Source organism: Corvus kubaryi, unplaced genomic scaffold, assembly GCF_017639235.1.
Source record: "Corvus kubaryi isolate FWS band 111438036 unplaced genomic scaffold, C.kubaryi_AGA036_p1.0 136, whole genome shotgun sequence".
Lineage (NCBI taxonomy): Eukaryota > Metazoa > Chordata > Aves > Passeriformes > Corvidae > Corvus > Corvus kubaryi.
The window spans coordinates 6,263,315-6,278,989 of record NW_024580670.1 but is presented as its reverse complement, the minus strand read 5'-3'; the positions used below and the strand labels follow the sequence as shown (position 1 = coordinate 6,278,989).

General features: G+C 42.9%; 1 protein-coding gene across 28 annotated transcripts in view; it reads right to left on the bottom strand.

Annotated features, from left to right (window-relative positions):
- The window catches only part of MAGI1 (membrane associated guanylate kinase, WW and PDZ domain containing 1), a 335,583-nt gene that overhangs the window by 68,741 nt on the left and 251,167 nt on the right, over positions 1-15,675 (bottom strand). For all 28 annotated transcript variants that reach the window (XM_042014765.1, XM_042014699.1, XM_042014557.1 and 25 more), the window contains exons 4-5: positions 6,413-6,619; positions 3,339-3,549 (exon numbers count right to left, since the gene is read on the bottom strand). In XM_042014765.1, the coding sequence (XP_041870699.1) occupies positions 3,339-3,549; positions 6,413-6,619 (418 nt within the window). The remainder of the gene's footprint in view (positions 1-3,338; positions 3,550-6,412; positions 6,620-15,675) is intronic.

Sequence of the window (15,675 nt, the reverse complement as noted above, 5' to 3'; positions counted from 1 at the left end):
AAAAGTATATATCCTCTTTATTATTCAACAGACCTGAAGGCATACTGTTGATTCAAAGAAACAGCTCTACAATTTGATGTTGTGCAAACTAGTCAACCAAATCATAAGAACTTTGGCATTGAAAACACAAACAAGTGAAAATATACAAATCAGCACTTCTGACTGGGAAGTGGCATGTGAATACTACAATATTATAATATTAATTTCCAAATTTTTGTCTTTGGTGGCTTGCTTTTTAATTCCAAGAGCTGTCTTTGAGCTAAAGGCAGAAGTTTCCCTTCCTCACTAAATTACGCAGTGATCTTTGTTCCTACAAAAGACCTTTGACACATCTAGAGTTGACCCAAGCATTAGTCAAAAATGGTTTTGATTAACTTTATGATTACACAAATAAAAATGTTCTGTCTAAGCCTTTGGTGGAAGCTGAACAGCTTTACTTTCTACTCTTCCTTTCCACAAGTCCCCTGACAGCCTCATGATGTCAGTCTCAGAGGTGAAGGCTGCACAGTAAATAGGCTTAAAACACATTTTTCTATAAGTTATTTTCTGCCATAATTCCATTTGCCTAAGAAGACAATCTGGCAATATAATGCCTCCTCTACAACCTGGTGTCATCTTAGACACAACCTACAAAGATATCCCTCCAGTTCCTGAGATATCACTTATCTAGCTTAGCCTTTAACACTGCTTAACAGTTTTAAGTTTCAATACCGCAGTAATGCTATTTACTTCTCCTTCAAGGTCTCAAAGAGGTTTACAAACTGAACTTTAGCCTCACAACAGTCTCATGAGGGCTCTGTAATGAGGGCCATGATCCCTGAGGAACTAACAACCAACCAGCAAACTTGTATTGTACTGGAAGAAAAGGGGCCAGCCCTGCTCCCAGGATCTGAGTAAATAAAAGGTCCTTGTTTTACACATCCTACTACCCAGCCCTCCCAAGGCAGGATGAGCAAATGTGTTTAATCCTTAAGTGTGCTTCAGGGCAATTAATTGGCACCTAGAAAACTGAATGGCAGAAATTCAGCAAGTCAGGAAATTAACAAAAATAAAGCAGAGGGGGTCTGCCACCTTATAAATAAGCAAATCTGCAGTCTAGCTGAGAAGGAGGGTGGTGGGAGGAGAGCAATAGAATATTTGCATATTTCTTGCACTTTTGTACTCGCTAACCCAAGGCTCACAACAGTGTAGTTTGCTGAGGCACAGAAAATTTAGCTAAACACCTTTCAGATCACACACTTAGATGGAAAGGATTGTGTTAGACCTGTAACATGCACAGGTAACAGGGGACTGGGATATGCTGTGTAATGAAAATCCCAATTAAAGCACCAGAGAAACATATCTCAAGAGCCAAATTGCTTCAGCTACATTGGGATTGGTTATCTGACACACAGCCCTGGCCCCACTGGACCTGCACTGATTCTGCACAAGCTCATGCTGCTCCCTTCAGCACCCTGACTTGATACCCAAAGCAACACAGATGCTGGAACACACATCTGAGCTGGCTTGGGTCCACACTGCTCCCTAGTTCACTTTCTTGATCTGGTACAAATCAAACTAAATGGTTTCTAGGCTCAGGGTGTCCTTAGAATTAACAGAACTGCAGTCATTCAGTGCTGCATCCACACCAACAGGTTCATGCACAAAATCAGCCTCATGGGAATGTATCTCAAACTGCACTGCAGGGAGGGAGCAAGTGCTGCTACCAGACCTTCACATCACATGGGCCTATGTGTACAGGCTATGTTTTCCCAACACATACATGATTCTCCTGCAAAAGGTCTGACAAATTATTTAGAGGTGCTACAGTCCTGCATTGTTGGGAGAACACAGACACAGCAGCCATAGGGCTGGGTTTGGGGAAATCAGTGGTGGCAGCAGAACCCCCAATGGAAACACCTGTAAGGAAGGACAGCAGGGGCTCCTGTGGGGTCAAAAAGGGGAGCTTGGGCAGCATTTACTACTCATCATCTGAGCAGGAAATGCTGCCCAGGAAGGGAAAATGGCAGGCTGAACAGGCTATTAGGCTGTTCTATATATAAAGGCCAGAAAGTACATCAAATAACGAGGCACCCTGAGGACACAGTGAGGGGCAGAAAGCCATGCTCAGGGTAATGTACACATCTTGGTTTCACCTAATAAGAATTTGCATTTTGCCTTTTCAACCTTGTCTTACACTTGGGGACTGTTGGAGCCTCTTCAGGTAATTGAGAGTGCCCTGGAAAATGGCCTTTTTTAGAGCATCCCTTTCCCAGCTGGTGAAGGGCTGCTGTGGTGCCCTCAGTCATCCCAGCTCCTCAGATCTTCTGGCAATTTTCTCTAATGTGTTCCCTTGCCACTGAAGCCAAAGGAAAACCTGCTCTTGAACCTTTCCCTGGCCCAGTCCAAAAGTCCCCTCTCCTGATGACAAGGCAGGACTGCTGCCCTCACAACCCTGATCCAGCATAACTCTCCACAGGAGAGAGGGGTAATTAGCAGAGGAAGATCTTCTGGAGTAACTGGGCATTGGCTTCTGGTACAGTTTCCACAACTGCATTAAACAGACCATCAAATCCAAAATCAATTCCTCACTCCTTCTTCTGCTTGGCAGCTAAGGGCTTGAGTTTCAAAGGCTAATTGAGTGTTAATGTCTAGCTAAACTCTGTGCAAGACATCTCTGACACTAACAGGTCCTATTTTATAAGTTACTCCTACCTCAATAAATTTAGACAAGTATAATTCGAGACTATTATTTATGGCATGAAAAAAATCAATATCATCATAAAACTGCTGACAGCAATCAGCTCTTAGGCAAAGACTGCAGAGCATAAGGCACTGGCGTACCAAACTTGCTGTGCCTACCCTGCACTGAGCTGTAACTTTTGCAAACCACTGGAGAACATTAACACATTTGGCCCATTTGCTGTGACGAGGCCACAACACACAAAGTCCATGCCTGGCTCTACTGCCTGCACACAGGACTGGAGGAATCCCCTCTGCTGCATTACGCAGAGAGGCAGGCACCAGAAATAAAGTCTCAGCCCTTCCAATTAGGAACTTTCATTCCACCTGTGAAAACAACTGGCCCGTATTTTATAAGTGTCTGTTGCTTTTGTAACTACCCTCATGAAACAAGCAATTCCCACTGCCTTGGAACTCAGGAGTAATTTCGATGTTAATCCAATCAGGAAACGCAAACCCCCTTCAGAAGCTGTAAAGAACTAACAGCTCTGCAACATAACAGTATACGCTAAATATTTAATACACACACGTACACACACAAAACGCATCCACGGAGGTTTACTTATGCCCAAAGAGAGGGAGAGAGATGGAATTAGAACAACAAAAATGTGCTTTACTCTATAAAATAGACTTCTCCATTCTCCGTGTAGGCCATCTCCCAGTTTTCCGGCAGAGGACCTAGGTTATCCTCGGCAGAAGGAGGTAGGTATTGAGGGAGGTTCTGAGATGGTTCCGTGGTGGGGACGTGGGTGTGGCTCTCAGTCGCAGACGGTGGGGCTGCCTCTCTCACGATCTGCGTGTTGTGCTCGTCTTGGTCACCAGACTCTGCTACAGAAGAAACAAGCACAGGTAAAAGTGAGAATCAGTCTTTTTCTTCCCCGGTTTGCTCCTCCAGGTTTATCCTACCAGTTTTCCTCTCCTTGACTTTTAAGTCACAAGGCACAGCAACAGATGAAGTGAGGGCAGTGCCCCAGCAGTCTCTGTGGCAGCAGGGGTGAGCTCACCCTGCCCACACACACTCTGGCAGCCACACCCTTGCTGAGCAAATCGGGAGCTGTGATCAGCTCCCGTGTTCGCTCCAACAGGCCCTGCTGAGGTACCAAATTCTTCTAAGCTGTCTGAGGCTCACTGGTGTAGAGGAGCTCAGTGTGCTTTCGAGCAAGCTTACAGGTTCACTCCTGCAGTGCCAATTGTGGGACAGGATTAGGAGGATAAAATTTCCTGTTTGAAGAATGATCAAAAGAGGAGATTTTACATGTGCAAAATGTTGCCAGAAGCTCAAATTCAACAAGCTAATGGTGAATGTCTTCAGTGCAGTACGCTATTTTAAATTAAAAATTATAATGAATGTCAGCACTGTACCATGTGTCCACGTGTTGCTGCTCACTAGTGCCCGTTCTTGCTGTCTGAGGAGGTTTATTCCACAGCTCATCACAGTATTCTTCCAGTCAAAGTCAGTCAGGAGTATTTTATGCTTTATCTGGCCCTTCTCCCTCTAAAGAAATATTTCTGATGCTTGTATTCATGCAGTTTTGAGCTGTATCCATGAAACACTGCTGCTCATCCCTTCCATCACTAATCACAGTAAATGCTCCCCAGTAAACAGGTCCATGCCCTCACTCCTTCACAGAGAGGTTTTGGCAACAACAGACAAATTCTAAAATTAACCCTGTGTCTACCAAAGGAATTTTCTCTGTTTGATTCTTGAAAGGTGTTGAAAGTTTATGGCAGTACCTCCACATCCCCTGAGAACATCAGTACAAGCACAGACAACACACTGAGCAAAAGACAGAGAGATCAGTGTCACCCTTGGCCATGTCTCCAAGGAGTGAGGCTGAAACAGAACCTTACCACTGCTCTCCACACCAGAGACCATGGACATCCTCAATCCACAGCCCACAGCCCTGGAAATAGCTCCTTCATTATTCTAGTCTGTGTGCTGCCACTACCAAAAGAGAAGAACATAATAAACTGGGAGGAACAGGAAGAAAAAGATCTAGGCTATATCAGTACCCTCAGTGCTTGCTTTTCAGCCCTCCTGGAGTTTGATATTTTTAGGTAGAAGATGACAAGATAAAGAAGCATGAAAGAATCATCGCCAGCTTAAAACTGAGAGTATAAACATGCCAAAATCTGGAAAACACAAATTACCGAGAGGTCTCCGAGGGAAGCAGGATCGTTTTAATATGGCTAGCACACTTACATGTGAAATAAGCATAAGGAATCACTTTGGTATAGGAGAAATAACTCTTTTCTTGATTCTGTGCCCATTTAATGAAGGCAAGGGGCCAGGGTGTGATAACGTTGTGACAAATGAGCTTCATCTTCCAGTCCTTCATCTTGCAAAGGAAAACAAGGAAGAGAAATGATGCTCAAGCTACTTCAGGGGCACCAAACTGAGATGGGCAGCAAGTAAATCAAACAACAGATCTCCCACCAGCTTCCTCCCAAAATCAGATCCTGTGACAAAGGCTGAGGCTGCTATCATGTCACAACATGTGAGAAACCACCCTCAGTGCAAACTTTGGCAATTACCTGTCAGCAGAGACAGAAATTCCAACCTGGGAGAAATTAGGCTGGCTAGGAGCAATTTGAGTTGGAAATGTGTAGCAGGTAGCAGCCAAACAGAGCACAACCCTCAAAAGCCATTTGACAGTTTGGCCCAGAGGACCAAAAACTAAATCTCAGCCTAAATCCTTTTAAAGCTCTAAACAGATGTTAGAGCCAGGACACTGGCAGGTAGGAACTGGCAGGACAGATCCTCTGACTCATCAGAGGCTGGGAAGGAAAGTTTTCATGGTGCTAGAAAGTGATCAGAGGACAAAGGACCCAGTGCCAGTTATGGTGAGCTCCCACAAGCTAGGAAAGGCTTGAAGGTGTGGATAATACTTGCTCCGTACCTGCTTCAAAAGAAGCCCAGAAGATGAATTCAGAGCTTGAAACTGAGCTGAGGTAACAATGCTCTAAGTACTAACAAACACTAGGCCTGGGGACATGGGGAAGAGCTCCACAAACTTCCAGTTGATTTTGGCGGAAACTCAACAGATCTCCAATAGTGTTTTACTCTGAATCTGCCTGCATAGCACTTGACTTTAGATTGCAAAGGTTTCCAGTGATCTTTCAGCCAAGGCTTGATGATAGCCATGACGGGAACAAAATCTGTGTTCAGCAGGACATAAGACCTCGATGAAATACAGAACTTGCACCCATGCTTCAGATCTCATTCCTGCAGCAAGCAGCACTCCATTTGCTGGGAGGTACCCTGGAGAAGAAGACCTAGTACGGTAACTTTATGTGACAAGCAGCTCTAGATGCAAGGAAGGACAAAGGACAGCAAAATATTTAGGAAGGTGCAATAATTAATTTCAAATGGAATCCTGGTTGAGTCATTTCATACTGTTTGTAACTGTCAACCATAGCTCAACTCTTCCCCAACCTTTCTGCAATTAATGGATTTGAACTTTTCCACATTTTTGTCTCAACCAGTTCAATCCCACAAATCCTTTTTGGAAAGACACAGCTGTGCATGAGGTTGTTCACACATCTGCCATTCACGTGTCGGCCAGTTCTGTTTGACATTGATAGCTCTGCAGAAAACACATTAAAAACAACACCCACCCTTCAAAATACCCTCCAAAAGCCTTCCTCACGTATCCTAACTGAAGGACAGTGAGCGGTATTTTTGCTTTACCTGTGAAGCTACTGCTCATTTCAGGTACATCATCCTCTTCCTCATTCTCTGTATGCACTATGCCAGCATTTTGCATATCATTGTAAGACTTGGTTCGCTTTGGAGTCGACTGCTTGGAGCCAGACTGCAGGTTTTGCAAAGCATCGGTGGAAGTCACTTTCCCACTGAGGGGCTGGCTGGGAGGCTTGGGCGTTCCATAATAGTTACCTAGGCAATAGAGACACATTTGCATCTTCAAAACAGAACAGTTTATAGCAGTAAGGTTTCTATTTCATTTTCTTTATGGTTCCATTGAAATTTCCATCCCTCCCCACAGGTAAGTAAATAAAGAAGATAACACATGCCATTCCCGTTTTTGGGGGTGCATACTTAATCTCTACAGCAGACACAGAAATATTTTTTGCCTTTTCAGTTATTCTTGTTGTATCTAAAAGGAGAAGCAATGGTGGCATTGTTTAGGTGCACTGAGCGTACATGGGCTAAAACAAAAGGCAGTCATGGTGAATAGCAAATCTTCATCTTGTTACATCTGAATTTCAATTAGTAGCCTTTTTACATCTGTGCACCCACACAATGCTGTGGCAGATCTGGAGTGAGCCCTGCAGAAAATAAAAAATTCATGACTGCTATCACCAAGAGAAGTGATGAAAGGCTCGATGGCCTGCTTTAATACACTTGATGTTTTAAAGCATCAGGTTCTTTTATGGGGGATGTTACATTTGGAAGCAAAAACTATTCTTTCTCTAAAGGAAAACTTAGTCAAAGAAGAGAAAAGGAAAGATACCGCATAGCTCTGCTTTCTTCAAAGAGGAAATTCAGCAGTTGGGTCAGCTTGGGTAGAAGAGAAGTACCAGACCTTAAAGCTAAACTTGAAGGGACAAAGATGCACCCCCAGTTATGCCAGTACATGCTCGGAATCCATCTGTGATGGAAACAGTGCAAAGTGCTTGGGGTGCTTCCCTGTCACTTTAAGTGACCGTGGAAGAGACACAGAATAAGTGCAGGTTCACTCACGCCACAACAGCACAGAGGTATTTCACTGTCCCGGCTTCACTTCACCTCTACACCACAGCAGTGCTTGATTTACCCTGAAATTCTCTCCAACGTCAGGTCTGGAATCTATTCCCACAGCACTGGGCATTACAGGAATTCAGACCTACTGCAAAGTGAATCTTTTAATTTTTACACAATGATCTGTTATATACAACAGTTTTACATAAAATTCCCCAAAATTTCTCTTTCAGGAATTATTGTTAATTTTTATTTGCCATCTTTGGATTCTAAGGGTAGACTTAAGAATTTTCCCTGTGCCCTTTGACATGACAAAACACAAAGGATGCCCTCCCATATAGTTCAATTGTGGCAACAGTGCAAAATTCTTCTCTAAAACATACATTTATTTGCATTCTTTATTGATCTCCACAGGCTATATATAGCCTGAAAGCATTATTTTTCAATTTTTCAGTATATACTTTCCCAGCAACTGCAGGAGAGGATGAGGTTTGAGACCATCTAAGGAACCTGAAGGTGCACAGGTCCATGGGAAGTGATGAGGTGCATCCACAGGTCCTGAGGGAACCTGGATGGAGTTGCTACATCACTTTCCATCATATTTGAGGAGTTGGGGCAGTCTGGTGAAATTCCCACTGACTGTAAAAGGAGAAACATAACCCCTTTCTCAATGGAGGACCCAGAAAGATGCCAGCCAGTCTGTGCTTGGCAGGATCATGGAGCAGATCCTCCTGGAAAGAGGATCACCAGGACCCATCAGGAGCCGGAATCACCTTGATTTGGACTGGCAGAGCTCATCTGGGAAGACCATTTAGGAAACACTTGTAATCATTCCCCCCCCACTGCCTCCTGTGAGGTGAAGTATTTCTCATAGAGCTGAGACCCAAGAAGCCAGAGCAGCTCCCACCTCCATGCTTTTACAGCTGGAGTAGTAGGACAGCAACACGTGCAGGTCTGTCTTAACAAGGTGTGTTCCAGCCTGTACACAGTGATGTGGATCCAACTCCATGGGAGCGGCAACGCTTCGCAACGCTTTCATCTTCTGTTCATCATGTCAGAATCTTAAATGTACATTGATGCATAATTTATGGGGAGAAGGAAATTACTTCTTCTGGAAAGAGCCTCTAATGGGTACGGAGGCAAGCAGGTTGCAGTTTCTGCTAGAGAAATAATTCGTGTGCTCTACATACTGCAGGACTGTTTTATACAAAAAGGGGAGGAACGGGAGAGAGACAGTGCAAACATAGGTGGGCAAAAAAAAAAAAAGGATAATCAACCCTGCTCCCATCTATCCTTTTGGCATTTCTCATGAAGAATGATACTACTCTGGGATTTTGTAGGGTTTTTTTTTTGGTTGTTGCTTTGTTTGGTTTTCCAGGGGGAAAAAAAAAAAAGTTTTCTAAGGATATTAACCGCAAAGCAGAGAGAGTCATGTGTGTGCCATACACATAAAAACAACTTTTATTTATAGCACTGCACATGACTATTTTATGCAAAAGTTATTTCGGGTCTGTTGTAAATGGTTGAATTCTTTAGGATGGATTCAACAAAGTGGACGAAGGGGATATACAGATGTTGATAGTGTGGGTTTTATTTCCCCTGGACAAGAACACAGCACAGATGGTACCATCCCTCCTCCAATTACAAAGAAATGTATGATTATATCTTCAAAATTTTTTCTTCTTCAGTTCCTCTAGCAACAGCAAAGCTGGAGTTCCTAGCAGTCCATGGAGAGCTGTTCGTCAACAGAAAAACAGGCTTCTCTAAAGTATTTCAGGTTTTCTTACACCAAAATCATTAGTCATTTTTCAAACCAGACATGGTTGTTGGTACTAATATTAGTGAATAATTACTTTCTACCAAGACAGTGTGCTGTCTTAGAGGATCCCTGTAAATATAAATGAGCATATAAAAAGGGCAAATATGAATCTGAAACTGAGCATGGCTCTGCATGTGTGGGGTTTACAGGAAATGTAACCACTGGGGCTGAACTTTTCTTTTTTTTCCACAGGAGGCAGATTAAGCCTGAATCAATATTTGAAAAAATCGGAGCTCTTCCTTCAGATTCACACAAGGACAAACAGGTTGGGGAAATAACCCAGCTCATGATGAAAAATCTTCAAAAGAATGCTCCAACCCAGGTGACACAGAAAACGAGAGAAAATGGAAATGCTATCTTTCCCTCATGTTTGCTGGATGCAGTCAGCCCTACTTCTCTTCTCTAAGCAGTTAATTTTGAAGACATGGCATGTGGGCCTGGGTGTGGGAGCAGACACACTATTTGGGGGGACTGGTAAAAATAATCATCAAACCTCATGTTTCATCCTCAAAATTGGAAATAGAAAATATTTACACTGTGACTCAGAAATCCAAACATGCTCCATTAACGACTGACAGTGAACAGCCCAGCAAGAGTTTTACAACACTTAGACTTGACATTATTTGTTCAAATTAAATCTATCAATGTTTATGAAAAAACATACATTTAAAAATAGGCTTTAATAGTGTTTTGTGAGCCACTTGTAAGCCTAAAGAAGGGGCTAACTTCATAGCCAGTGTAATTTGTACTGAATATCCAATCAGCTCTAATTATTAACAGCATGTTACATGTGCATACACAAGCATCTGTCATCCCAGAGGATCCCAAAACATTTTCTGAAGTCAGCACAGCAGTTAGGGCAGGACTCCCCGGGGTGCTTGAGCTCAGGTGAAGCTCTGCAAAACTTCTGAGGACTCTGACCCCAGCAGGATGTCTCTGAGCTGGAAAGGAGCAGCCTGTCTCCCAGACAATGGAGACTTCTGGAACAAAACTGCAGGAAACTAACTACGTTTCTGTGGAAATGCCAGTTCTGAAGCAGCCAGCGTGGCAGGAATGGCACTTTCCCATGTCAGATTCCTATGGGAACTGGGCTTCTAAACCTTACCCTCTTCTCAATCACATTTGGATCTTGCCTACAGCACCTGAATTAATATCTAATAACAACACATTCACTCTGCAGATGCACGTACCATTAACTGAATCCCTTGTCATCGCTTTTCACTAACCCTTATTTTATTCAGTCCCCTGGTGCTTAAAACTTACTTAACTACAGCTGAAGTTTGATGGGAGCATCTGCAGCCAAATCTATTACTTAATCCATGCACTCTAAAGCACCACTCAGGAGAGTGCACAAAAATAACAATAATAATGAAAAAACCCAAACAGAAGAGCTATTTGGAATGAGTTGGTTTCTTTTCATCTCCTTATCTTTAAGTGTCAGCAGCTTACACATTTTAGCATCACACCCGGTAATTAGACTTTGGTAACAGCTTATCACAACAATAAGACAAGTTCTCATCATCATAACACTTCCTGCTCTGCCAATTCAAGCAGCGATCACAATCAATGAATGCAATCTACAGCAGCTTCCCCCCTGTCCTGAATTAAAGCAACACTGTCAGTCAAGGGAACTTTAGGTTTTAGAAAGCAAGTGGCAGTGGAAAATTTGTCTTGTATTTCAAACAACAAAGCATTCTTAATAAATATTCCCCTGGTGGGCAGTAAACTCACCCTAAATTGTTTATGTGAGCTGGAATTTAAAATACAATTCACAAAAATACATGAACAAAAATACCCTTACGTAAAATAACTATGAATATATTTCATAAAAACCTTGAATTCACACTGTTGAATTCAAATCCATTTGGGTTGAAAGGACTCCAGCCAGCCAAGATGCTGTTTCTGGAATGGGTAGAAACGTACACAAAGAGAGGCACAATCTAACAGGTTCAAAAGTGGAATGGATACTAAGGCAGAGAGAGAAGAGGAGACCATGGAGGCTGCTGGGGTGGGGACAGGGAGCTGACATGGAGGGGCAGAAGAAGGCAGAAGAGCTGACTGCAAGGTCAAACATGAGTTTGAGCACTAATTCTAATGGTGCAATTACAGCAATTGAAGAATGTGGTCCCAAAGCACGTATTTGAGTTACTTTAATTTGTAGGTGTTTGCTCTGCAGCAGCTATTCTCTTTCCTTCTGGTGGAAAGATGTCTATGCCTGGGACGGGGAGTACATTTGTGTCTCCGCAAAGGCCCAAGAAGAGTTCATGCAGTTCTGAATTTACTGATGCGTACTTGTGAAGTCTAATTCTGCAATTATAAAAATCCCAAGAAACTCAAAGGCCTGTGTGCAGCACAGAGGGCCCTGCGTCCATGAAAAGTGCATCTGATCTTCTGTGCTAACAAGGACTCCATTAATAGCTCATGTTTTAAAAAGCACTTCATAGCTTTCTGTCTTGGTGCAAATGGGTATTTTGGGAAAGACACTTGGAGATAAGCAGCAAATTAAGCAAGGTCTTGACACAAAGATTTGAAATGTAATTGTTAATGTAATGGTTTTCTTTTCTGAGACGCAGCTCTTCTTCTCTGCACTGTACAAGAACCAAAACAATTGACCCTTAATTTTGGCAGAAGAGCTTCTGCTCATCTAATCCAGCAAGAGTGCTTGTGTCTGATTAGCACAGGATGAATTGGTTCCTGGGAGTGAGCTCCTGCCATAGTGTTTTGTCTGTTCTCTTCCCAGATCCCATTCTGCTACAGATTTCCACATTTAGATGACAGATCTGGCTGCTGTCTGTGGGATTCACCTAGCTGCAACTGCACATTGATTAGCAATTGCCTTGAGGAAATTCAGAGTATCCAGGCAACCGGGAGGAGGCTGCGGATACAGCATCTGGATCGGAAGGAAAACAGGACACGAAGGAGAGCTCAGAGAAATTAACCTGCAATATATCCATTTGCTTTAAATAGGAGATTCTCTGTCAATTTTTGCAGTTTTTCATGGTGAGGTTAACTGAAAGATCAGTTTGGGTTTTTTGTTAAATAAGTCAAACTGTTGCAAACTGCACATTTCAATTATGTCTGCAATTTAACATATACTCCAATTAGTGTCCTAAAGGCAGTGGCAGCATGGGAGAAAGTCACCCACAGAACAAATCACTCTTACTTACTCTGATTTTTCCTGTGTTATCACTAGGTGTTGCCACATGCTATTGTTAGCACTCACGTACAAGTGCATCCAAGCACATTTAAGGCATGCAAAAATCCTAAAATAAAGCAATGATACTGAAAGTAATAAATAAGCAGTACAACCTGGGTAACATGGAGCAGGAGAGGGCTGGGGAGGCTCAGGGTGTTCCATGAGACCAGCTGTGTTATATCAACTTCTATATCCACGTTCAAATAAATTTAAAAAAAATTCATAGGGAACATAAATAAACGTGCTTGTGTATGATATACAGAAAGCAGGAGAAGCAGCTGGAAACACCCTACCTAGCATAGGGCTGTAGGACTAAAGAAAATATCATGTCAAGCCACTGAAATATGAAACTCTTCTTCTTGCAAATAGTTAAATATTTATATATATAGTCCCACCATGAGGATGTGTCCCATTAACACCTTCCCTGTCTGGAAGGCAGTGGCAGTGAGCTCTGCAGAAAGGGAAGTGCTGCAGCCTGCAGAGGCCAGGCTGCCTCTGCAGAGGAGCTGGATAACACCAGCAAGAAAGCAGCCACTTCTGAAGTGCCCCAAGAACACCCTGTACCAAAAAAACAATGCCAAAATGTGCCTGGACTACTAGGAATGGTCTTCAACATATCAAACTACGATTACAAAGTAAATTATGCCTAAAATAACCTGAACTCTAACTTAAGAAGAAAGCAACTAATTCACCATATCTCTTTTTTTGCCAGAGGTGTTCAGGAGCCTTTTCCCCGAGGTTTGTGTTTTAAATTGCATGACTGCTAATGAACAATTTCTGACAGAGCTCACATTGAGAAACTTGTTATTGAAAGTGCAGAGAGAGGGAGAATCCAGTCAGCAATGCCACAGGAAATTCAAAGCCACTCTAAACCCCTATCAGATATTTGAATATTTGCTTTTAGAAAACAAGAATTACTCGGGTACCACTTCACCTGTTTGCAGAATAAAGCATTGTTATCAGATGAGACTTCAGTACAGCAACACTCATTCTTAACACTGATAATCCTGCACATACACAACAAGGTTTTACCTTTCTTTCCTCTACTAGTGGTTTAAAAAATAAAAAGAAAAAAAGCAAGCAAAGTATTAAGAGCCAAAGATAGAAGAGGAATCATTCTGCAGTACACAGATATTAGTATGTGGATATTCAGCTAAAGGAGCCATTATGATTTATTGAGTCAGTCTCTAGTCTGGAGACAAAGATCAGCAGATCTGATCTTATTAAGCAGAACATGTTGTTCACCTGCATAGGCATCCCCAGCATCTGCCAGCCTTTCTCATCCAATCTTCCCCTCATGTTCTGCCTGCCACAGGCTCGGCTCTCATTTCCAGGTGGGACCGAGCTGGTGACACCCACAGGCTGCAAAGGCACCAGCAAAAAAAATCCACCCATTTTGCTAAAGCAGCTGGGGCAGCGTGGCTGCTGCAGAGAAACCCAAGGAGAGCCAGCACATCAGATAAATTAGGCTAAAGGCATCTTGATTTGAAGCATGTTGCTGAATACACCTCTCTACTTCAGCTGAAATTCAAACTGCACTATTAATGTAATTTATTACAATCATTAAGTACCACAATTGGAGACCCTGTCTACAGTAGCTAGTTTTATATACTTTAAAAATGTTAGCAAGTCACCCCGTTACATCTTAGTCATGAGACTAATGCAGATTACTTATTACTTCTCTTGGCAATCACATAATACTTGTCCTGAGAATGAAAGATGATGCCTTGACAATAATACTCTATAATGTAATAACCCTTCACATGTTATAAAGTGCAGCACTTTTTCTTTTGAGGATCACTAAGTGCTGGGCAGGCATTCATTCATACAGCCTCATCAGATCCTGGTGATACAGCCACCCCCGTTCAAAATTCAGCCACCATGCTCATGTCCCCATGTGCCTCTGCATAGCTCCCATCTCCAGGGCTGCCTGAATTCAGCACAGCCCTCCAGAACACCGTTGCTTCCACTCTCCCCCTCCTATTTTGGAAGAGCAGATAGCTGCAGGCACAGGGTATCTGCTGAAATATTAATGAAGAGAGAAGCAAGTGTTGTTTTAATATTCTCCAGGCCAGAAACCTGAAGTATAGAGCAGTTACCTGATCTGCCCAGGGCCATTCAGCAGCTGGGGAAAAAACGGGAATAAAATCTGGAAGCTGTGACTGTGCTCAAAACAGCCCTCCCTTGGGGTCCCTGTGAGAGCCCGCAATTCAAATGCAGAAGTAATTGCTAAATAATTAGTAACCTACACAAGTACTTCCATGCATCCATCAGTATTTTCTGCCCTGAAGGAGCAGTCAATAAATGCCTGAGACTACAATTACAGTGATTTCCTATCCACCAGAAGGCCTAGTCAATGTGCAGCCTAAAAAGAATTTTCCTTCCTAATGAGTATTGTCAATGGGAATTTCTAACTGGCTTGAGTGTGTTTTGTGCAGCACCCACGTGGGGCAAAATCACCAATACTGGGGCAGCATCGCAGCTTTTTGGGCAGGTCTTCCAGCTCCAGTTGCTGGATTCATGTGATCAACATGTAGCTTTCACCAGGGGAAGAAAGAAGATGTTTCTGGGCTTTATGGTTAAAAATCAGGATGTGAAAACCTGAACTGAAAACCCCAGGAATTAAGGCTTGCCAGTGCCCCCTCCCACCTGGTTACATTTTTTGAAGCCTTTTGGGTGCAGAAAACACCAGGGAGATGAGAGGTGACCAGAACAGCAGCTGCCATGCCTGCTCTGCCTTCACTGGGATGTGAATCAAAAGCTGCCCAAAGGAACCTATTTGCAGTGCACCAGAAGAAATAATAATGGCATTACAAAGCCCTGTAGGTCAGCAACACCTCTTTTGTCCTGTTCAGCTTGCACTTTCTCTTTTTGCAATTAGAGCACTTTGAAAACCTGATACACTCTCCTACTTTTTTCTGGTTTTCAACTGTTCTCTTCTGCTTGTTCTTTATTCTTTCCAAATCGATAGTATCTGTATCAGCATCAAAGTCCTGTGTATTACCCCTCTTCCAATGGCTCCCTGTTTTCTAATCTTTCTCCCCAGAACTTCTCTTCAGTAACTGTTATTAAATGCTTCTGTTACCTCTTCTTCTACAAGATTTTTCCAAGTGACAGTATCCAGGTGTCTTTATGTCCATCTTCTCCACCACCACATGCTGATGCTGACAAATTAAGGCCCGAAGGGTCCTTGGGACCATGCTGACCCCAAACCACTAGCCTGCTAGAGCAACATGA